The 24,424-nt window shown below is 42.0% G+C and overlaps 1 protein-coding gene across 2 annotated transcripts; it reads left to right on the top strand.

Moving 5' to 3' along the window:
• Nucleotides 1-10,861: 10,861 nt before the first annotated feature.
• Nucleotides 10,862-24,390, top strand: TMEM9B (TMEM9 domain family member B). 2 transcript variants are annotated; one of them, XM_080345926.1, is made up of 6 exons: nt 10,863-10,974; nt 11,254-11,314; nt 12,419-12,510; nt 16,708-16,816; nt 17,775-17,909; nt 21,662-24,390. In XM_080345926.1, exons 4-6 carry the CDS (start codon nt 16,733-16,735, stop codon nt 21,815-21,817), a joined length of 375 nt encoding a protein of 124 aa, XP_080202052.1. In that variant the 5' UTR covers nt 10,863-10,974; nt 11,254-11,314; nt 12,419-12,510; nt 16,708-16,732; the 3' UTR covers nt 21,818-24,390. The 2 variants fall into 2 exon arrangements, with proteins under 2 accessions (XP_080202051.1, XP_080202052.1); XM_080345925.1 differs by lacking the exon at nt 11,254-11,314 and having other exon boundaries at nt 10,862-10,974.
• Nucleotides 24,391-24,424: the final 34 nt, after the last annotated feature.

The following is a 24,424-nucleotide window of genomic DNA, read 5'->3' as shown; positions in this document are numbered from 1 at the left end:
GCTAGGAAGAGCTGTTTGGCCTTCTGGCTTGGCAGGTTTAGAGAGGAAATTTGTGGGTTTTAAGGTCCTTCTACTCACAGAATTCTCCTCTGCTGAAAGCATCGTGACACCTCTTGGTTTAGGCTTCAATGACGTTTTTTGGTTTGACTTTTCATGCTAACAGAAGGGGAAAATGGGTTCTTGTTCCTCCAGAAGGAGATGGCAGTGTATTTTTAAAAACAAATTATGTATGAGGGCTAATTAACTTGGCATTTACCTCTTAGCATTCTCTTAGATAAATTTTCTCCAAAGGAAACCACATTTTGTTGCAAGCAAGCTTCTGTATTCCGTCTCTTTCCTCCTGCTGCTTCATATGCTGTGATATTAAGGTCATGAGCCATCTTCCAGTGTCCTGTTCAGTTGCCTTCAAATTAAGTAATGAGTAAAGCAAAGATCCCAGGTATAGGTTAGCTGTGAGGCCTGAGACATATCTCAGTGGGGCTCCTTATGGTCCTGGTCAATGTTTTAACAGCCAGGAAGAGCCTACTGGGACAGGTTCCTAGAGGAGCTTTCAACCAAGCAATGATTTAACCAGCGGAGACGCTGTTGTTTCTGCTCATTGTAGCAAGGCACTCTGAAAAGGTCATACTAATGAGGGGAAGAAGACTATGTAGGTGAGGAATTTACCTCCTCCTCCAACAGTAAGGCTTTGCTAAATAATTTGCTCTCTGAGCATGCTGTGGTTATGGCTAACAGGCTGGGAGAATGGACAGTCTGGATGTGTGGGTAGGATGGGGCATGCAAGAAACTCTTGTCTCTGCTGCTACAGGCCCCCCAGGCCCCTGTCAGGGTGTGCAGGACACCTGTCCCACCACGGGAGCTCCAAAATCCTGTTTACTCGTGCTGTGCATATGGCTCAGGGTTACGTGGCAAAACAGGGCTGCGCTTGCTCCACTCACCAGGCAAACACAGCCTAAGAGAAAGTCTAAGCTTGTTTTGACAAGGAATAGTGACTTTATGTTGACATTATTTAGCTGTTATTTAATGCTCAGCAAAGTCCTCCCTGTCTTGCCAACATAATTTTCCACCCCAGGGAGCATTCCCTGCCCTCAGGACAGCATCCGACTGTGCTACTGAGAATTCATGAATTATCTAAGTAGTTACCATAAAAGAGAAGGGGTTCGTCTGAACCCATACAGAGAGCAACCAAGCAGAGTGGCAGCTGAAAAAAACCTGCTCAGAGAAAGCACTAATGTAATGAATCACCATAGTCTGTATGAAGGGGGAGTTAATAGGAAGCTCTCATTCAAAAATTGCATTAGAAGATGCTGATGGCAACGAGCCCACATCAGTTTCTCTCCCCACACTTCCGCTCTCCGCCATCCCAAATTGAGTTAAGGTGATCCAGATGTGCTTTTTATTGCTTTAGGAAAAAATATGGCTTATGTTTTCCTGAGAGTCACATGTAACTAATGCAACATATGCCCAGCACAGCAAAGGTAAAGCCCCATCCTCAGTGGTGTGACCTGCCACAGTGGCAGTAGGTTGTGGGCTTTCCCCAGGGCTAAGCTTTGGGGGAGAAAGTCTCAGGAGCCTGCTTGAGAGGATGAAGTGATGAAAAGCATCACCATGACAGCGGTTTGTGGAAGGGCTGCAGGTCTGCATGACTAACTGTGTATGTGCAAACCTAAAGCTTGAAATTCTTTCACTCTTTCAGATTTTTCTTTTCTTCATTTTAAGCCTAAATTGACACATCTTTAACAAGATCAGTTATTTATTTTTCCCACTATTCTCACAATACCAAACTATAAACATAAGTGGTGGTGGTGGATAAGTAAAGGAAGGAAACAAAAGACACATACACGAAACCCAAAGAAAACATTTAGTTGTTGTAAAGCTCCAAGGCTCTAATCCTGGTTCCAGTATATTTAAATGTGCTACAAACAGAGCACACTTGGTGTTCAGCTTTTGAGGCTGTTGAATTAAAATGAGGGCAACTTGGCTAGTGAAGAAGACAGACCAGAGGACAAAAGGAAAGACATGACAAGGTTTTAGCAGAAACAACTGTGAGCAAAAACGATCTATAAGAGGCTGGTGTTCATAATCAACCCTCCCTCTTCTCTTACCCTGCCTGCCAGAAAGCCCATCACAGTTGCCTTTAGGTGGGTGCAGAAGAAGCCTCCTGGGGAGCACTGCTCAGGGCAGACTACCTCCAGGTAAACATCATTCTACAGGAAGAAAAGCAAGGCTATGCATTTAGTAGAATCACCTGTATGTATTTATTGACCTCCCCAGCGAGCATGCCTGCTCAGCACCACTAAACCACAGGCTGTCCCAAACTCCTTTTGAAAAAACACCAGCTCACTCTGTTTGAGAAAGGGTCCAAATTTGGGTCTTTTTCTTGATGCAGCAAAATTCCTTTCTGCCCTTGAGCTGAGAGAAGCGGGTGCTCTTGTCAGGCAAAGGACAACCAGAAGCGCATCTCAGAAGCACATGATGTACTGTGCTCTCTGGAGTCTGCTAATGACGTTTGATTAATTTTCATTATCACTGTGAGCAATCTTTGGGCTCCCTCTGCATCTGTCTTATTTAGAGTTGCCTTTTCTTTCTTAGTTAAATGGCAACTTCTACAGACAGTGATCTAATTGTTCCTCAGCACCTGCTTGAAGCTGTCAAAGTTACAGATGGACATTGTGTAATCTGCAGTAGACGTGATTTGGTCTTTAAGGCTCAGACCAAATAAAATGCAATAGCAGATTAGCCAGTAATCGAATGAAGTAGGAGGTAGTGTGCAGGCTCATGCTGGGGCTGGACAACACAATAATGGAGCAAATCAAAATATGCATGTTGTGACCACCACACAGCAGGACGAACAGCCTTTCAGCAGGTACCCTGAGCTAACAGCATGCAAATCGCTTTCTGTCTACCATGGCAATGAGCTTTTTGCAGTGGATTTTATATTGAGTCTTTGCAATGCTATAAAAAGCAGAGGTAGCAGCCCAGGGTGCGTTATGTGCTGTCACCTGTGGGCCTGTCAGCACCATCCAACGCATCGTAAGGAGTACCTTGTACTGAGCCATGTGACGGGTGAACACAGCTCCAGAGTTTGGATCATGCAAGTCTTTTGAGTGATGCAGAGGGATGTGCGAGGCCAGGGACGCTCAGAGATCGCAGTCAGAGGAAGGGTGCGTTGGGTCTGGCTCACAGAGGCAGCCGTGATGGCCTCTTACAGGCACTTGCTGCTCCAGGACATCAGAAGTGGTAAGTCAGCCCTTCGCTCGCACCTCAGACAAAAACCAGGACATCCATCCTTGGTAAGACCATGGGGGTGCCAAGACAGAGCACGTGCTGATCCCTGGGTTTCTTCACATTCTGGAAAGTGTATAACCTTGTTAGCATTCAGCTGCAAGTTCCTCTCGGCTGGGCTTGGAAAAGCCCTTATGTGGGCTACAGCCCTTTGGTGGGTCTGTGCAAGGATCCCAGCCCTTTCTTTGTTATCAAACTTAATTCTGATTCCCTTCTGTCTGGATGATAACATGCACTCATTGAGACAAATACTGAGCAACTGGGAGTGATAACAGTCAGAGTCACAAACTGAGCCATTAGTCTACATATAAAAAGCAAAACAATCTTGGGCTCTGTACTGGAAAAAATGTTTTAAATGTTATTTTAAAATATTATTTAAAATATTTTTAGCTTACCAAAAAGAAAAGATCCTCCAGCTCACTACAGCACTGCACTGGACTGGGAGGCAGGAAAGCTCAGTTCACTTTCCTCTGCTGCCCCAAAGCTTCAATGCCCTGAACTCATCTTTATGCTCCACATTGTTCATCTAGACAGCCAAAGGTATCAAGTCCAAAGACTTCTGTCTGGAGAGCTGCTGGCTTGACTGATCCGTATTCGGCCCTCATGAAGGCCTCACTCTCAGGGTACTCCCCAGCTTTTGAAGGACAGGCAGGGTGAGACTCACCTCCAATGAAAGCAGATCTTCCTCTCTCCAGTAATTAGTCTGAGCAACTACTTGCCTTCTATTGCATGAAATCAGGAGTTACTTGAAGTGCCATTATATTTTAATTCACTTCAGTGTACATGGAGAATCAGGCACACTGTACCCAGCAACAATGAAAAAAAAATATAGTCCCTGGAGCAAAACCAAAAGTCATTCCTGATTACATTACCACGCAGCCATGCACAGTGTAAAATGGCAAACTCAGCCACCCTCCCAGCATTTGGGTACTGGAGAGCTTAATACTCTGTGCTCTGACAATCAAAACATTGCCATTTCAAATAGATATTATTTTCCTGGTAAACCATGTTTTGTTAATTGAAGGAAGAGGTGGTGTCTGGGGCTGAAAGTCGCAGCCTGGGCATGGCTGTGGGATGCGATGAGGCAGCCAGGGCAGCTCGCAGGGAGCTGCTTTGCAGGGTGTTGTCATGGGAACAGAGGAAGTAGAGCAGCTGCTGTCTTCTGCACAAACTCTGGCAAAGCGGTGGATATAAAATCAATGGTGTTCAGCAGCACTAGGAGAGCCAGTGATTAGGTTGTGTCTAGTAGAGATTTAATCTGAATGAAATGCAAAAGCCAGAACATCCCTTTGTGTGGAAGTGGTGTCACTCCTTGCGATCTGAATGGAACAAGACTTTACGCCAATCGAGCGGGCATCTCGGCACAGGCGTGAGAGGAAAAGGACTGGGGGAACCACAATTTCTTCTAGGAATACTCCAAAATAAGGTCATGTTAGAAAGCAGTTACTGACAGCCTTGTTTACTTACATGGCTTCACTTGATTTTCACTGTTTGTGTACATTTTAACAGCATATGAGTCAGGCATCCACAGTGATTAATGGCTAAAGACAAAGGGTTGAGCCTGGTGTGTACATCACCACAGTGTACAAGCTAAGAATACAAAATGCTGCCATAGTGTCAATATTTGTGGTCATCTGAAGTATCCAACTTCCTTTACATAATGCTGGTTTTGAATGCAACTTACCTCCTCTGTGCAGGTCTACGTATCTGGAATTACTAGAATTTTCTTTATGTTTAAGAAATAGCTTGTGTGATATTGTGGTTGCTAGGTATAAGCAATGGTTAAGAATGGTTTCTGGTATAAAGAAGAAAATGGAGATTCCTGCTCTTGCAGTCATAAGCGATGATGTATCTAAAAAAAGAAAAAAGAATATTGTTAATATTACAACGCAGAGACCAGTGAAAGTAGAAATAAATGCAATAGATAAGCCAAGATCTAAGAATGGTTAAAAACGCTAACTAAAAAAAGGTTAAAAAAGCAAAACTCAATTCATTACCTCCAAGCTTTCATTTTATCTTGGCCAGGTCTGCTGACAAAGTAAAGAGCTCCTAATTAAATCAGGCATCTGCAGTATAACCATGTTGCTGCCACTGACCCAGGCCAGCATGATGCTGAGCGTATGCTCCTCATTTCCTATTGACACCAAAGTGTGAATGAGGGGCCCTCACCCATCCAGGGCTTGTCTGATGTGTGCTTTGGAAAAGCGACCAAAATAGCAGGCAAGAGAAGAAGACAGAGCCAACACATGGAGGGGTTCCCAGTTTACGTATGGAGGTTATTGATTAAAGTCCCTCTGCTTAGCAACAAGTTTGAGAAAAGTAATGATAAACTTTACCACAAAAAGGCCCGTAGTTGTATCATAATCACAGTCTTGCCTTGCCTTTAATGCATCTCTCACTGGCTCTGGTGTTTCCATGGAGGTTGCAGCAAAGATCAGAATGAAATGACTGGCACTGGGTAGTGCATGTTCCGGATTCATAGTGACTTTCCCTTTAGTGTTGACCTCTTTGAACACAAAACAGGGAGCACAGATTTATAAGAGAAATCCCAGTGGACTACTCTGTATGGTGAAGAAACTGTGGGTCCTTTTTGGACATAGCTACCTCTATGCAAACATGCCTCTGGCAAAAGCTCTCCTGGGGAGGAGAGGGAGTTCAAGACAAAGCACGTGGAGCAGCACCGACCTTGTCTCTCCCAAGGGCAATACATGCAGTGTGCCCGAGGTCCTGCTGGGTCAGGCCTGGCCGAGGCTGTTAATAAATTTTGGATTAAATAAACAAATGCAGAAGCTGTTCTTCATGCTGCAAGGGATGAAGTCAGAGTTGTGGACTTAAAGATCACGGCTAACCAGCTGAAGCTCCCTTCTCATCTACAAGCTGCTATTCCTGGTATTTGCAGCATGTCTCCTTTGCTGAAGGAATGGACATGCACCAGGAATTGCATTGATAAGAGCATGACATATGTCACTAATTGAGTCCATATGCAGAACACGGAATGCTCCCCACACGTGCGATATGGGGAGCCAGCCACCACTAGCAAAATGCTCACGTGTTTGAGTACTGACTGACCTTGCATTAACAGAGATGGACCTTGAACCCTTACAGCCCGCAGAAAAGAGTGGATTCACTGAGACAGGAAGATAAAATAGATGCAGAGCTCTTTCAGCACTTCCCTCCATTTGCTTCATATCATAAATATCAATACAAATATAGAAATACAGAGGTAAACAGTTTGTCCAGCTTGTCCTTTCCATATGCATATATTTATGTTGTGAAAGGCTTTACATAACTTCTAACAGCAGATTGCAAAATAATGCCCCAGTTACGGAAGGAAGCCACCAGCCATTACATTGCACTAATGTAATGTAATGGGTCTCTGAGATGACCTATATTTGGAAAGCTTGCTTTTATTGTAAACCTTGAACGCCATCCACCCACCGGCATTGATTTCTCTTTGTATTCTCCAGCAGCCAAAGACCACAAGGCCAGAATACCAGCTAGACCTGAACACAGCCACTAAGGTTTTTGGCCCAAAATGGAAACACATGATACAAAATTGCGCTGTTTATTTTAAGGGATACAGCACCAGGGACAGAACGTATTCAAAAGGATTCTGATGACCGAAAGGTGAATTTCTCATTAGCCTAGAGCAATTGACATTGTAATTAATTGCTTCCCACACTTCTTTGCTAAGTAAAGGCTATTGTAATAACAAGTGCTGCCATCATTTTAATTTTTTAACTGAACACAGGGAAGAAACAAAAGACAATCTGTATTCACTTTGTTTTTCTTTTTGTGCAAATGTCACATTGCTTTCATGTTGGCAATGATTGCAGAAGTGCTGATTCAATTACTTATTTACATAATCCTTTCAGATTTTTCTTTTATATCATTGTTGATAACGAAAAGATTTTTTTCAGCTGAAAAAAGGAAGGGAAGCAGGCAAGTTCTGAATCTGAACAGGGTGAATTGACATAAAAAGATGGTAATTTGCATTAGTAAGAAATAATCGTAATGCATATGATTAAAATTATGGTAAATACTGTCTACTCTACCTGCCCCGAGGAACATCCACCCTGTGACAGTGAATGCCTGTTCAGCTGCAGAATGTGAAGCCACCCTACACAAATTGTTTGACACAGCACAGCAGAGTCCAATATTATTACCACTTAGTGCATAAAGTTATTTTACAGTGAAAAGATTTTAAAACACTCTTATTCGCACATGAATCATTGCAGCACAGTAAGGAGGAGCAGAGACATGGCTTAGTGCACTGTTGGCTACAGGGATGATGCGACTCTGGGAAGGCCCCTGCAATGAGAAAGTAGCAGCCGGCTCTGCACATACAGCACCCGGAGGCATAAAGCTCTGCATTAGCTATTTTTATAAGATGAGCGAGCAGAAAAGAGACACCCCTGGAGTGGCTCCATAGGGATGCACTGCCTGTGCTGCGTCCTTCATTGCACAGTCTTGCCTTTTGTTCTGAAAAGCCCTGCTCAGACTGCCCCAAAGCCCAGAGTGATCTGCTGCACCCCATGGCTCCCCGACTCTGTGGCTGAGGTGGAGCAGGATTTCAGCCTCCCCAGAGCCCCAGAAGCAGAGCATCTGAATTACCAAAGAGGCTGCCAGCAGCTCTCGGGGGCACTACATGTGTGAGTGTTGACGATGGAGACAAACATGACGGCAGCTACAAAACTGTGAAAAGCTCACTTGTAATTCAATGCAGTGCACTGACAGCAAAGCACAAGGTTTAGCTTAGAGAGGCCAGCACATATGGCAACTCTCAAAACAAATCCTGTTATTAAAGCATGTTCTATGTTATTTAAAAAAAGTCAAATTAGATGTGAGCACTCAGCTCAATTAACTTGTAGAGAGTTGGTCTGGTAAGGACTGAGCTGGCAGCACAGGGAGCAGTGCATGTGTCACTGAAGCTCAGACTCACAGATAAACCTTTGAGAGCTCTCTTGGAGAGGAAATCCTTCTCCATCCCTTCTGCAAGATTAGATACTGAAAAAGCAGTTACACTCAGGGCAATAATTTAATAATATTTTTTCTTAAAATCACCTTTTCTTTACATTTTTTATATTTTTTTTAACTGTAGTTTAACATTATTGCTTTTGATACTGCTGTGCTGACAAATAAATTTTTTAAAAGCCTGAAAAAATCTAAATGTTAAGATAAAAACTTCTGCTACTTTTTTTCTTCATAATTCATCCAGCTTACTAAATCATTACTTACTGTTTTATAGGGGAAGAATGGACTCATCTTCTAGAAGGAGTAATCTTTACCTCCTGTAGCACCAAGAGCCTGTGGCTCACAAGTTCTTGTTTCTTTGTTTTGGTGTCTCTGGGTGGGAGTAAGCTCCAAGACCAGGCTTGAAGGTCCTAAAGGCTGTCCCAGCCATCTAACAAAAAAGTGCATTTATTACCTATGTATGAGAACTCTCTGAGTGTGTTAGAAAATTTGTCTCTCAGACTACGTATTAGAATTTTTTTCCTACAGTAAGCTGTGATGATCTGAAACTGCGCATTATTTACTTCAGCTCAAAACGTGATCCACGTTTTTCTAGAAATTCAGCATGTTTTTCAACTTAGCAGTCAATTCGTCCATTGCAGACCATGAGCGTGGGTGGTGAGGAAGCCACTGAGCCACCTTCATGCTTCAAAACATTTTCATTGCAGATACAGTCACTAAACTGACAAATTGTTTGGCTAAGGCTGAAACCTGATGTATGCTCATTATACTCCTCTGGCAATTCTCCCTGAATTTTAAATAAAGGCTTTTTGTGTTTCCATAGTAACTCAAGCTCCTTTATCAAGATGCCCGATACGCTGTTAGTATTACACAACTCACTGTATTAAAACGAAGTGTAATAGCACAATTGAAAAGTAAACTATATCTAAAGGATTATTTTAGTTCCTGTGAAATTATGACCACTTACTGGAGGCTGGGGAAGGAGAGAATAAGCAGAGCAGCTTTTGACAATGTCCAGCGTTGCTACTTAGCAGTTTAGGATTAAAAATGGATATAAGAAAGACACCAGGTATAAAAAGTAGGAGATGGAATAAATGGGCTGAGTCATGCAGCCTGCTGTTACTCTGTGAAGCGTGTCAGAGAAGCTAAAATAAGCCAAAGCGTTTTCTCTGCTGGGGCTGGAGCATTTGCTGGACATTGCACCCGTGCTGGGGACAGGCTGGGTCCAGCCCCAGCAGCACCAACTGGGTCTGGGCGTTCCTGCCCAAGCAGGGAAAACTCTGAAACCATTCAGTCTGCCCAGTCTGAAGGGACTGTGTCTGGAAATGCTGCTGCTCATCAGCACTGGTTGTCCTCTGGAAGAAGGTGAACACAGCTCTTAGGTGGAAATAATTCACCACCATGCTACAAATAGGGAACATTGATGGATTTAGTCATGTTTTCTCAAGAAATATGTCTGTACATCTTATCGCTCTCTAGAACTACCTGAAAGGAGGTTGTAGCATGGAGGGTGTTGGTCTCTTCTCCCAAGTAACAAGCAACAGGACAAGAGGAAATTGCCTCAAGTTGTGCCAGGGGAGGTTTAGGTTGGATATTAGGAAAAATTTCTTCACAGAAAGGGTTGTCAGGCATTGGAACAGGCTGCCCAGGGAAGTGGTGCAGTCACCATCCCTGGAGCTGTTTGAAAGACGTGTAAATGAGGTTCTTAGGAATGTGGTTTAGCGACAGTGTTGGGTTAACAGTTGGACTCGATGATCTTGAGGGTCTTTTCCAACCAAAATGATTCTATGATACTATATATATAAAAAAATGCACCTTATTCTCTATTTAAGACGCCGAAGACTTGCTTCATTTTTTAAATGATCTTAAAGGTCTTTTCCAGCTAAAATGATTCTATAGTGTTCTATTCTAATGTGTCTATAAGATATATCAGAATTTATATAAACTGCCCTTGTATGCTCAGGTATGGAAAAGCTGGATTACAGGCCACCCGAAGGTCCCATTTACAGCGCCACTGATTATCAGCGATCGAGCACCACGGGAAGGGCTGTGTATGGGAATACAGCGGAAGAATGGCGATGAGGTTAGTTAAATGTAAATGCGCTCAAGTGACTTGCAGGGCTGAACTGACCAGCGCCTGCGTCCCCGCTGGTGTCCCCTCTGCTGGGAGCTTAGGTGCGACTGCGGAGATGCCCCAGCAGAGAGACAGCCTCAATAAAACTTGCTCTTTGCAGTGCATTCGTGGCCTCTGGCTCTTCTTGCGACGTGCCCGTGCTTGTGCACATAGGCTCCCCCGCTGCCTGCCGTACGCTCCCCGGTGTGTCACTGACGGGACCAGCCCGGCGGGGGTGACACCGCGGAAGGAGCCGCTGGAGCTGTGGGGACCGGCGGGTAACGGCCACACCGCGCCCGTTGGGGGCTCGCACCCTCGGGACCCCGCACCGCGGCTGCTCGGCCGAGATGCCGCTCCCTTCCCGCCGCGGGGACGCGGGTCCCGCCTGGGCCGGCCGGCGTCACCCCGGAACCATCCGGCGGCGCCGCGGCTCCCGACGGAGCCGCCATGGCGGCGGACGCGGGCTCACGTGAGGCGGCGGGAGGCGGGCACTGGCGGCGGCAGGCGGCGGGGCGGACATGGCGGCCCGGTGCGGGGCCTGGGCGCGTCTCTGCCCGCTGCTGGCGCTGGCTGCTCTGGCGGGGCTGGGTGCTGCGGCCAAGGTGAGCGGGGCGGCGGGGAACGGATCGCGGTGGGGCCTCCCGCCTCTCTTCCCGGTTCCGGGGCCCTTGGGTCCGGTTTCGGCGGCGGCCGGAGCCAGTGGGTTCGGCGGGGCTCTGTCCGCGGGGCTCTGTCCGCGGGACCTGCCCGGCTGTTCTCCCGAGGCCTGCGGTGGCCCTTCCCCGGGCACTCGGCTGTCGGTGCTTCCGACACAATATTTGAGACTGTCACCTCAGTGTCTCTGTGACTCACGGAGCACCCGGTGTCTCTGCTGTTTTCAGAGTGCCGGCACCTCGGATTTGTCACCTTTTTAATGATAATCAGCTATTCGACTTCTCTACGGTGAGCCCAGAAGTGACTCGGTATATAATGCAGTCGAGGTTTTCCAGCTGCCCTACGCTTATTTTATGTTATTGTGACCTGATTGTTCAGTGTAGGTGTTGTTTACCAATAGCTCTTAAGACATTCCTTTCTAATGCAGTTAGAAATTCCCTTGAGCATCTGATAAGCCAGGTTTATCCACTGTCTTGTTTTATTTGGTCAAATAAGTTTTTCTGATTTGTGCTTGAGAATGCTTTTATCTATAACCCCTTGCAGACCATCTCTAGGCTCTCCATGGGGTTTTTGTTCTTGTGCTGTTGGGAAAAGAAGAAATTATCCTATTTAAATATACACAACGTGGTCTTTCTTTTTTTTTTCCCCTGAAATTCTGTCGTTCCCAGTAGTGATCTGTTAACTTATGATGCAACTTCTTTCTTAATGTCCAAACCAGGCAGTTAATTTTCCTTACTGCTTTCTGCAGTGCCTCTTGTTGCTTGTGCAAATTTTAATTTGTTTCTCTAAAACTTGCTTTTACAAGTCGATCATTTTTCACATTTGCTTTACCTTCATTTGGAATTGCAGTTTTGTACTTTTTTCCTCTCTGCTGCACAATATCCTGCTGCCTTTTAAGAGGAGAGCACCATAGGTTGTACTAGTCCCCTTACTAGTTTTCCTTATAGAGCTGTTTCTGCTGTGGTCGGGGAGGACAGAATTACCCACAGAGGTTTCTTTGCCAGCTTCCATTTCAGGTTGACATTCTTTCATTAGTTTTAAGCTTATTGCTATGTCTGTGTTATACAGCTGCCCTCATGAATAGAATAGTTGAATATACCAACATCAGTAACTTCCGAATGTGTGTTATTTCTTAAAAAGAAGAGTGAGCTTAAACTCTAGATTTTTCTTGTGAAGAACGTGTTTGCTATCTAAAATAATGGTGTTACTTGACAAATTGTTCTGCTTGCGTAGTAATTTTGAGGACTTGCTTGTAAACTTGAAGGAAATCCTGAGTAACACTATTCAAAGATACTTGATAGTAGTTTGTGTTAAGCATTTCATGTATTACACAAAGCATGCTTTCTGTATCCGGCTATGGTTACTGATGATAATTTGTTGTTTACTTTACAGAATTCTGAGGATGTCCGATGTAAATGCATCTGTCCTCCTTACAAAGACCATTTGGGCCACATTTACAACAAAAATATTTCACAGAAAGACTGGTGAGTGTGTGTGTGGCATCAAGAACTATAATGTTTTACTGGTTAAGAACTTGCTCCATAGTGATTCTATGTGAGTCTGCTATGGTGCTGCCCGGAGAAATTACATCTCTTGCATAACTTACTGGAACTTTTATTTTAAAAGTACTTCTGAATTCAGCTCTAGCAAGCGATAAGGCTTGAAATCCAATGTTTTTTTCCCCTGTTTTTGGTTTGCTTGCTTGCATGTTTGTTTATTTATTTAGACTTGGAAGTAGTAGAAGGGAAGGGGATGTTGTAATTTGAATTGAGTGATTTGAAATGGCGTAAAGGCAAGGGAGCACAGCCATGGAACTAGGATTTGGGGGTGTTGTCTCCTCTTTCTCTACTCTTGGAACTCATCCTATCATTTAGAGACTTTTGTTTCTGGAGATTTCTATTCCTCAGTTGCAGCCAGAGAGTGCAGTTATATGAGATGGCCTCATATGTAACACCATATTTTCTCCAAGGGAGAGAAGTCTTGTTTCTCTGTGCGTTGGCAATGTGCTCTAATATATTATTTAGACCAGCTATTGCATTCGTCAGGCTCCTCTCCAAGCTGAGGACTCATGTGAATGGCCAGGGATGAGGGTTTGGGGAAGAAAAGGAGATGACAATGATTTGTTACATTGGGATAGCTACCTTGTGTAATTTCACCTTGAGTGTTACTGTCTATGTGAATCATACAAGTAAAACACAGTGTTTTAGAGTTTTGTTGATGTTGTAAGTGCTTTGGGATTCTTGGATCAACTTATAAGAAATTATACAGAAAAAAATCATAAAAGACTTTTCAATCTGACAAGTAGCAGCAGGTTGCCATCTTGATTATGAAAATTTTGTGATCCTGAGTAGGTCCACCACAGTAATTACAGGAATGAAATTAGTGAAACAGCTACCTGTAGAGTTGTACCCTGACTTATTAAAGTACTTGTAAGAGAATTGTGAGAAACAACACTGTAAACTTCAGTCTAAACTAATGAACATAAAATGTACTGTCCAATCGAATTTTTGTTCTACGTGATTAACTTAACAGCATTAGTCCTGCTATGACAAATTAAGTGCCAGTGATGAAACATACTGGGAGAATTCCAGCTGCAGCAAGTATTTCAGAGTAGCAGTGTTACTGGTTTTATTGTTCGTTACCGCTAATCGCAAATGAAAATGGATTTTTTCAGTGGGTATTGCTTAGTTTGTGCCTTGCTAGCAGAAAACACCCTGTTTTCCTTTAAATAAATATTGGTACTTGTTGAAGGAAAAATGAACTTTGAAGGCCTGACTAATTTTATGGCTATAGATACTGATGCACATAGAATCTCAAAAAATCTGTTTTTCTATCTTAAATCTCATTTTGTTGAGATAATTTCTTAAGTAGCCATCTGGGAATGTTTTATGGCTTTGATGTGTTTGAGATGTCTTCCTGCCACCTCTGAAAGGCTTCACTACTAGTTCACGCGCAATAAATTAAACAAATTTAGTGCTGTAGTTTGGCATCTGCATCAGCGCAAGTGACTTGTTATTGAATAAAACAGAGTGATGTATACCATCCTTTAGGTATTTAGATCAGTCACTTGTGTGACAAGAGCCAGATCAATTTTTAGTGTCTTTATGAATGATGTACAGTATAATGACCACTTACTGCTGGCTTATCCAGACATAAAATGAAAATTTAATTTTTAATGTTGAACCAGTAATGTGCGTCATGATGCTCTTATTTAGGTGTTTCAGTTCTTTGACTTGGAGTAGTCAGTTTTCCCAGCTTCAGACTGGCAAGTGGCACATTAGGTGAACATCAGGATGTCTTGGGGTGCACCAAGCACAGCACTGTCCCCCCGGGCAAGGGAGGTGATTGTCCTGTTCTACTCTGCACTGCTGCGGCCTCACCTGGAGCACTGTGTGCAGTTCTGGGCGCCACCGGATAAAAAGGATATAAAGCTACTGGAGAGTGTCCAGAAGAGGGCCATAAAGTTGGCGAGGGGTTTGGAAGGGAAGCTGTATGAGGAGCAGCTAAAATCACTGAGTGTATTCAGCCTGGAGAAGAGGAGACTGAGGGGAGACCTCATCGCGGCTACAGCTTCCTCACAGGGGGAGGACAAGGGGCAGGCGCTGATCTCTTCTCTCTGTCAACCAATGACGGAACCCGAGGGAATGGCAGGAAGATGTGCCAGGGGAGGTTTAGGTTGGACATTAGGAAAGGTTCTTCACCCAGAGGGTGCTGGGGCACTGGAACAGGCTCCCCAGGGAGGTGTCACAGCTCCAAGCCTGACTGTTCAAGAAGAGACTGGACAATGCCCTCAGACACATGGTGTGAACTGTGGGGCTGTCATGTACAGGGACAGGAATTGGACTTGATGATCCTTGTGGATCCCTTCTAACTCGGGATATTCTATGATTCTGTGAAACCAACACAAGTGTTCACCCTTCTAGGCTTGGACTAGAAACTATTGAAGGCAATCCTGGCTTGATGAACAGCGCGCTAGGCAGGTGTAGTGGTGCTGAAGCACCTGCAGGGTTAAATAACCCGCTTGGAAAGTGTTGGTGTTTGTATTTCGTGCTTTGAAAGTATTGGTGTTTCATGTGCAGAGGCTGACTGCAGTGGCAGTCGTGGAAGTGCAGGGAGAGAAGGAGGAAGGAAGGACACCCTGTCTGCAGGTTGAATGAACTGGAAATCTGTGCAGAAGCTGCCCTTCCGACCAGCCTGACTTCCTGCGGGAGAGCTGCTGCCTTAGTGCTGCTGCTGTGGGTGCAAGGGAGAAGGTGCTGGTATAGAGGCAGTTGGGTGCGAATATCGTTTAAAAAAGAACCAGCCTTTTCTACATTTTACTCTAAAATTGCTGTGGAATTGCAGTCCAAGGAAATACATAATCAAAATTCTAAGGTTCTGATAGATTTTACACTTCACAGCAACTTGAAATACTGAACTGGAGAAAAAAAAATTATATTAATATTTTATAGATTCACAGTAACAGACTTACTACTGTACTTAAACTACATACTCATGCAGCATATTGATGTAAGCTTTCAATCATATGAACAGAAATTGCACAGATGATAACTTGCATGTATTTTTGATTTCGTCACTTGAATGCTCCACTCCCCCACAGAGGAGAATGTAATTCTACTTTCAAATAAATAGGAAAAATAAGCCCTCCACTCCCCTCCAGAGGATGTGACTTGACACTCGGTTTTAGTTATGAAGAAGGAACACAAAAAAACCAGGAGAGATGAGTTAGTGTCTGGCCAAGTGTTTGCAGCATTGTAATCTATCCCAGCAGAGTGGTGAATCCTATGCTGCTGCTGTCATATCAGGTGTTTTATTTAATTACCTGCTTCTGGCTGTACTAACATTGAAATAACCAGGATAAATGTGAAACATCATTTTTGTTCCATCGATGCTTTGCAGAGACCCTTGTGTGTGAACTCTGAAAAACCAACCTGAGTCAATAAAAAGACCAAAATTACATAATGTATTGCTGGAAGCGGATGTCTCATGGCAGCTGGATTTTAGTGCGGTGGCATACAGTGCCCATGAGATTGTCAGCCATGCTTTTTGGCATGAGACTTATCTTTTGTAATCTTAAGTCAAATTATGCTTTCACGTCTGGGGCCGGTACTGAAAGCTGAATGCTATTTATTCACTATTTTGTTGCTTAGAGAAACAACCCATCTGACTTTTTTTTTTTCCTTTTTTTTTTTTCTTTAATGCCTGTAACTTGTGATGGCAAGAAAAAAGAACTTCTGTTCTTAAACACCAAAGAGAGGTTAATCTTCCTTCAGATGGTGGAAGGGTAGAATAAGGCTCTTTTGAACATGGTTAAGAAAGAAGCGTGTAGCTGGAGCTTAGTTTGATCTATGATGTCAGTGTCAAATGATGTATTTGTGCTCAGATTCAGGTCCTTGGACTTGATTTTTTTAACAGCTTTAATACTTTCTCTGGAAAATGAAAACATTGTATTGAGTTAGAAAGCTCTTAAAACTTGTTTAGCAGCTTGCCAATAGCTGAATTTATTGTTTAAGTAAAATAATTGTGGAGTAGTGATTTATTTATTTTGGTCTTGGATACCTATAATTTAGAACAGCTGAACTTACACACAGGTGACTTCTCAGCTCCTGCAGCTGGGGTCTGCCTGTGTAGTGGAACAAAACCAGCTCAAAACTGACCGAGCAGTTTCTGTTTTCCTTCAGTGATTGTCTTCATGTGGTTGAACCTATGCCTGTCCCTGGACCTGATGTAGAAGCTTACTGTTTACGTTGTGAATGCAAATATGAAGAGAGAAGCTCTGTCACAATTAAGGTAAACAATGTCATTCTGTTGGCATATGTTAAATGCTTCAACTCATTAATCAGTGTGTTTTGTCTTTTAGAGAAATATTCATTTTAAAGGGAAGGATTTTCTAAAGCAGCCTAGTATTTAACTTTTTTCGTGGTAGTTGCTCAGAATTTCTCTTGAGTAGTAACAATAGCATTGAGCTATAACTGAAGGAGTAGGCTTGAGATCCTTTATTGAAGATCTCCACTTTTGAGATAAAGCTTTACATCTTACTGATATTCCGAGTGTTCTAGGGCATTTTGTCAAGCTTTGGACTTTGTTTTCATTATTATTTTACAGGGCCACTCATTATTCATCTATCTTGCTTTTTATGTTGGCAAGTTAAAAAGAGCAAAATCATATATGTTTGTTCTAACAGGTCATTTCTTTATTCTTCACATTCTTATCCTTTTGGAGCCATTGAGCCCTAGGCTGGGGTGAATAGATTGTACAGTGCATCTTCTTTCATCTTCTACAGTTTCCTTTTGGTTTTTTTTGTCTTTTAGAAGTTTGGTATTTCTTTTTGCCTTCCCATTTTTCTTAGTGGCTGTTTGAATGCAGTTCTGTGCTAGAGAATGGAGACCATGCAGGAACCCCCAAATTTTTCACTGCAGTTTAGCAGCCAAACTGAACAGTTGTCTTGATTGAGGTGAGATTTACATCACCAGGTTGTTTTAAGAGTGTTAGCATAAGGTTTTTAGCAAGACCTCACTAAGATAAACTGTTTCAAGCTAACAGCTGTCTGCCCAAAACCCTTTTAATACCATGTTGTAGTTCAGGGGTTTTTCTCTGTTTGTAGGTTTTAAGTCATCTAGTGACATTACCAAAGATTGACAGGCTCATCACAGGCTTTGCACGTACTGTTCTTTTGGTCCTTGCTGCCTGCTGAGAGATTGTGGGGCAATGTCACAATTCTGGCATAAACTTTGTTTGCATTTTATAGGTTACAATCATCATATACCTGTCTATTTTGGGCCTGCTTCTTCTGTACATGGTATATCTTACACTGGCAGAACCCATACTGAAGAGACGTCTCTTTGGACATTCACAGCTTATACAAAGCGATGAAGACATTGGGGTGAGTTCACCATAGTGTTTGTGTACTTCCCTTAACGTAAAGATTTGGATGGTTAGGTCTTAAATAACTCTTTGGGATGAGCAGTGTTTTTGCCAGTAAATGCTTTTCCTGAAGGGAGATAAAGAAAGCTGCAAGATGACTTCTGTGAAGCCACTCTCCCATTTTTTCACTGGGCTAGAAAGCAGTAAGATGAGGACTACTTCAGTTATCCCAGCTCTAGGCACAGATTATTTTCTTGGAGAAGGAACAGAGTAGGAATGGAGGTAAGCATACACAGGAGGTACAACTTCTTAAGTGTTGATCAGTCTTGCTACTGATCACATTTACACAGGTTGCTCACTGCTTGTATTTCTATAAGAAGAAAAAGGGGTTGCATCTTCTGTTGTTTCTGTTTGAATTTATTGGTGCTAAAAATTAAAAAAATAATTATTTTATTGAAGTAAAACAGTGATTGATGCTGAAATAGTTTCTTAGTATTACAGCTAGGAACCAGAATGGATAGTATATTCCAACAGATCAGAACAGCCTTTTTTGGGAAGGAGAGGGGAGTAGTCCATCAGTGACTCGACTTCCTATAATTACTGGCCTTCTCAATCTCCAGCACAGTGTTTTTGACTTCTGATAAATAAGGAACAAGATAGTCTTCAGTGTCATTACAGGAAGGGAATGTAAGACGTTACGAAACCTTGCACTAGCAGGAGTGAGTCACTTTATTACCTGGTCGGTGTGGATAAGGAATTCTGGTCGGTGGGAGCAGGTCATCTGTGTGTTGAAGGGGGACTTAGAATAGCATACAGATATGGACTATGGCTCTGCATTTGATAAATCTGCGTGCATGTGAACCTGATGAATCTGCATGCCTGGGAGAAATATTGCCATAATGAGAGGAAAGCTTTCTAAAGTGGCAGCTGGATTGGCGGTAAAATATCAGTGTTGAGCCACACAAACTGATAAAAGAATTCTTGAGTTTCTATATTGAGCTGTCAATATATGTCATATTACTGGTGAAGTACACTTCAGATGTGGCGTAACTTCAGGAAGAACTTCTGAAACCAAACCCAGAGTGTGCAATGGGAAGATTGCCGTCTGCTTAACCTAAGCCTTTCAGCAGACATGAGTGCTTTATTGCTGCTGGAGTAAAGGGACCTAGTAAAAAAAAATGTACAATATTTATTAGTGTCTTACAATAGAATAATTAAGAATATTTTAATCATTCCTTCCTGTAAATAGGAAGTTAATAGTAAAAGATAAATAAGTTTCTTCTTGACGAAACAAAATTATGATGGCAACACTTTTAAAAATATTTAAAAGCCCTGTGGTTCTGACAGCCTGTCGCTTCAGTGGTTTCATAGATCTGGAGGTTTCGAACCCAGTAAATGCTCATAACTCTGTTATGCTCAGTACCTGTGAATTTTAGTGTGAGTTGCACTCAGCTTTTCCAGGTGGTTTTTGGCATGACAACTGTCATTGCTATTAAACTGAGGAAAAGCGTATTCTTTAATTCTACTGTTTTTTCAACAGTGACCACATCAGCTATCCTGACTTAAAAAGGTGTTTCTGTTCTGTGGGGGGAGGATATTAAGTATTCAAAATCAAGCATTTTCCTGGATAAGAGTTCTTATCAGCTGTGCCGTCTTTATTTACCTGAACCTCACAGCAAAACTGCATTAATGTTGCCCAAGTTTGGGCTACCATTGTCTGGAATGAAGGTTCTTCAGACAGAGGTATATGATTGCTTTTGTGTCCCACTGTTTCTGCACTTCCTTGTGTATTACATGGAAGCACATTCCAAATGATTTTGTATTGAAATCTTAGTATTTTCCCAGTCACTTATTGGGAGGGTTTTTTGGAAAGAAGGGATTTGAATGTATTCTTACAGTAAATTGGGTAGATCCCTATCTGAAATAAATGAGTGTGTGCTCTATGCGATACCTCAGACAATTTAATTTTATTTTATACCTTAGGTAAATTATAGTGATACTTCAGAATCTGTTTTAAAATATTCTGACTGTAAGCAGAAGTTAAGTAAGTCCCATGGCAGAGCTCGGCTTAACTGCCGAATGAATTTCCTTGAACTCTGATCCATCTTGATGCATTTCATGTTTTGCTGTAACTGTTACTATGACTCTTAGGTGTGCTTGTGGAGTCGCTAGCGCTTAAACCTATGGTAGCGCTTGGAACAAAAAGCACTCAGGTCCTTGTGTAGTTCATGCTGCTTCTTTCCTATTTATCCTACTGTGACAGTGAACATGAAATAATTTAAGGTGCCTCATGGCTTATCCCCATCCTTGCCTTCCCTCTTGCAAATTCTTGAGGTATTGATCCTTGTTACACTTGGGAAATACCACATGTATTTTCTTGCAGAATTTCAAGCCAGTGTGTTTATTCTTTCTCGTTGCCCATTGGTGGCAGTGACACCTGATGAATGTAAGCCACTTCATGGACCTCTTTCCTCTTAAATTCTTTTTCCCCCTCTTGTTTACATAGAAATTGATGTTAGCTAGCCTTTGGGCTGAGATTGTTGTTATCAGGAAAGCCAGTGCCATCTAGCTTGTTCTGTGCTCTCCCTTGCACTCTCTATTCTATGGTAGAAATGTGTTGCTATTGTGATTTTTTGTTTCCCTGCAGATGAAGTGGTTTGTCACCTGTTAAATTTCCATTCTAGATATATCCAGCTGCATAGTTTTTTATGGTGGGATCATAGCTCTTTGGGTCAGGGATTGTCTCTTGTTCTCTGTGAGTGTATTTCTTAGCTCAGTGAGTCTCGTGTGGCTGTGGGACTTGTAGGCATCACTTCAATGGGAATCATTGATAATAATTCTGTGCTACGAAGAATTATGATTGAGCTACTCTACACAGTCACGTTACAAAATAAAATATCCATTAATGTCAATGCCTTCAACAGTGTTCTGGGGAAAAAGATAGGGAGTATGAAGTGTAGACACTTCATACATTTAATATAGGATATAATTATGTTAGTTTTCGTTATGCATTGTATATGTGATGCTTTTTGACACAGCTTTAGCAACATGGCTTTGTCCAAACCAGTTTGATAGCCAAATAAGAAGTTCAGTTCCAACTTCTACTGTTTTTAACTTGATTCTGTTTACTAGAAGGAAAGAAAGCATTGCAGGTACTGTCAGAAAATAGAGTAAATATTAAACAAGCACTGGGTTGTTGTTGAGCTCTGTCACTTAAACAGCTGTATTGACACTTTACTTTTAGAGAGCTCACTACAATAGGTTTAGTTTGGTAAACATTAGAGTGTGTTGGTTTTATATAGAGGCTGTGTGTGAACATCCTGAACTGCCTGATGGTAAATGGCTTTGAGCTGGCAGATAACTGACTCTTGAATTCAGTTTTGAAGTGAAGTGCGTTCATGACAATAACAGGAGCCTGCCAGCGCCTGGGTCTGTTCCAGGCTTCTGTCCCACCAGCTGCTGATGGATGCAAGACTGCACGGCTGGTCTGGCAGCTCCCCATGAGATCTCTGGGCAGCAGGGAATTGTTTGACAGTGTGATGAAGTTTGGTCTATTTGGGAAACCTGTGTAAGTTACCTTGAATGAGAAATCAATGCACAGTTCTAAATACTTAAAAAGCTTGCTTGGTCATTATTACTAACCAGTTCATTGAAACAACTTGTTTACCTTAAAAACAAAACCCCATCTTTTGGGATGTAAAAACAAAAGAAGACTAATGTAATTGTTCAGTGGAATTGTTGAGATCTGACTACTGATTTTTGCCATTCCAGGATCACCAGCCTTTTGCAAATGCTCATGATGTGCTGGCTCGTTCTCGGAGCCGCGCCAACGTACTGAACAAAGTGGAGTACGCCCAGCAGCGTTGGAAGTTACAGGTCCAAGAGCAACGCAAGTCTGTCTTTGACCGTCATGTTGTGCTGAGTTAATTGTGTCTCAGCAAAATAACTCCAGGGAAGAGAAGTGGACTAATTGAAAGAGCTGACTTAGGTCTTCCTGATCCTGCCAATTCAGAAGGGTTTCCTTAAATGGTTTGTTATTCATTTACAAAAAAAAAGTGAAGTATTTGAACTTTGAAGGAATGTACTGGAGCAGAAGCAATTTAAAAAACTTAGTTAACCAAAAGCTTAAATCTTTGCATTTTCAAGTGGCTTTTGCTAATAAAACTGAAAAGAAAACAAACCCAAAGGTACCTTGGGTTGCCACTGTGGTACCTTATTTACATTTGTGAGTTTATGGTGGTTTTTAACTATATATTTTTCTCTAGTATTTATGTGGTTAAAAAGTACCTGGGAACACAGTAATTACTTGCAACTCACTAATCACTTTATGTAAACACCTTTTGTAAATATACTTGGATTTTCTTCTAACCGATGCTAGGTACTGGAAATCTAAATCTTACAGTGTAGTTTTCTTACTGGAGAATGAAATCCTGATTGCCTGTATTCATCATTTGGTTTCTTGCACTCGTACTTTCAAGATGCTTGTATGTCAAGTGATGTTTTCAGATTTAAGGCAAACTTAAATGGACATTGACTCTTTGAGCTGATACTTGAAGTACTGTGACGTAGATAAACACAAATGCAGTGCATATCAAGACAGTGTTGGAATTTTGTTCTATTTTGCTTTAATAGCTTAATATATTGTATGTGAATATCTCTTTAAACAAATCTTCACCCTCTCTTTCCATGGGTAAAGTCTCAGGATTTAGTGTATGATGAAATATTTATTATAAAAATCTTTCTGCAGTTGTCTGGATTGATGGTGTAAGGCACATACTGTATCTAGCACCTGTCATCTTGGGAGTTAGGTGTATTTTTTTTATCTGTGATTCTGTACTCATCTCTTTTAAGAGGTCTGCAGTTGCTAGATGACTAACTTTCGTATATCCCCTTTCAAATGTAACAAATAAGGATAAAACTGCTTTTTGAAAAACAGATGTGCATTATTTGTATGTCATTTTTCTCCCTCATCATGCTGCATGCAAACTCTGTCTATAAAAGCACTTCTCTGAAAATACTTCAGAGTAGAAACATGCACTTGTTTAGTGCCTAGATAAAAGAAAGGCTCACCAAATTGCTAATTGCAAAAAGTGTTTAATCCCTGACTCAAATTTAGCTTTGCGTATGTTGTTACTTTATTGTCCTATACAGTTTTCTGTTCCAGTGTGGAAATGCTAGATGGGACAGTATTGTGTGTCGCTGGGGGCGCAGAGAAGCATGGGAAATAAACTGTACCTGTACACATAGCTCTGCCACATCACAAACATAGTCATCCCATAACATTTGCACATGACTACAGCTCTTTTGCAGACACAGTTTTTCTAAGGACTGACAAGCTCTGAGTTGATGTGGAGGGAATTATAATTGATGGAAGCACAGGATTCTTTCTTTAAAATAAAAAAAGGCGACACAAGGTGCACTGACAGGACAAAGAAATCCAGATTCGGGTTCGGTTGGGTGTTCAACATCCTACCCTAGTGAGTCAATAACCAGTTATGACTCTGATGTTCCTAGGGTCCCCTAAACAAAAATAATGTGACTTGCTTGTTGCAGGCATGCCTGTCTACCAGTTTCAGTAGATGTTCCACCTCCTGGCTGCCTTTCTGATGAGGCCTGATCTGACGTGGGTGGGAGGATGCAGAATACGGCATCGTTGTGGCCCCACACCAGGGCAGCAGAAGCAGGATGGTTTCTCTGACGGCTGACAGTCCCAAGATGACAAGACGGGGGACTGTGTAGCTCTTTTGGCAGTAGTTCAATCATTTCTAATCTTACAGTGTCTTCTGAAAGCTTTAAGCTGAACTGGTTTGGTTTTGGATTTTTTGTGTGATTTTACTTTGATTGATAGAAGGGCCAAATAGTGAGATAGTCTAGGGTGTCAAGGTAATCCTGTAAAATGTAGGGGTTTTGAAGCTAGATGTCATATTTCCTTGCATGTGTACAATCAGACAGTTATATACTGATATATGAAACATCTATATACCATCTATATAACATCTATATACATCTATATATTTGATTATACACACTGATTGCTCCATACCGTGTTTCTAAGTTCAAGCAAAACTTTAAAACGTTTGTCTTGCTACTGATTGCTCGCTGTTTTCAAATTTTGTTTTGTCTACCCCTACCAGTGCTTTCTTAGAGACCTTCTATATGGTGTTTTATTTCTTAGCACTAAGGGAATTTCCCAAAATTACAGGTATAATGAAGATTAAATCTGAGGGTATTAAGCTAACTAATGTGTACCCTTACCTCTAATCTGGAGACAAATGCATCATAAATTCCTTCTAAATAAATGCTGATTTTCTGTGTTTTAAATGGAAGCTATGAAAACTAATTTGCTTACACCTTGATGGTAAATGTTTAGCTAAATTCTAGCTGATTGTTTATATTGTTTGATATTTAGACATGAAAGGACGAAATGCCAATAAATGAAAATACTGCTTTAGTAAACTGTAACAGAATACATACAGGAAGTAAACAAAGTACTGTCTTGATTACTTTTTCATATTGTCTGGTTGTGTTCAATAC

The sequence above is a fragment of the Nesoenas mayeri genome (genome assembly GCF_963082525.1).
Source record: "Nesoenas mayeri genome assembly, chromosome: 5".
Taxonomy (NCBI): domain Eukaryota; kingdom Metazoa; phylum Chordata; class Aves; order Columbiformes; family Columbidae; genus Nesoenas; species Nesoenas mayeri.
This window is presented reverse-complemented; position numbering and strand designations above follow the sequence as displayed.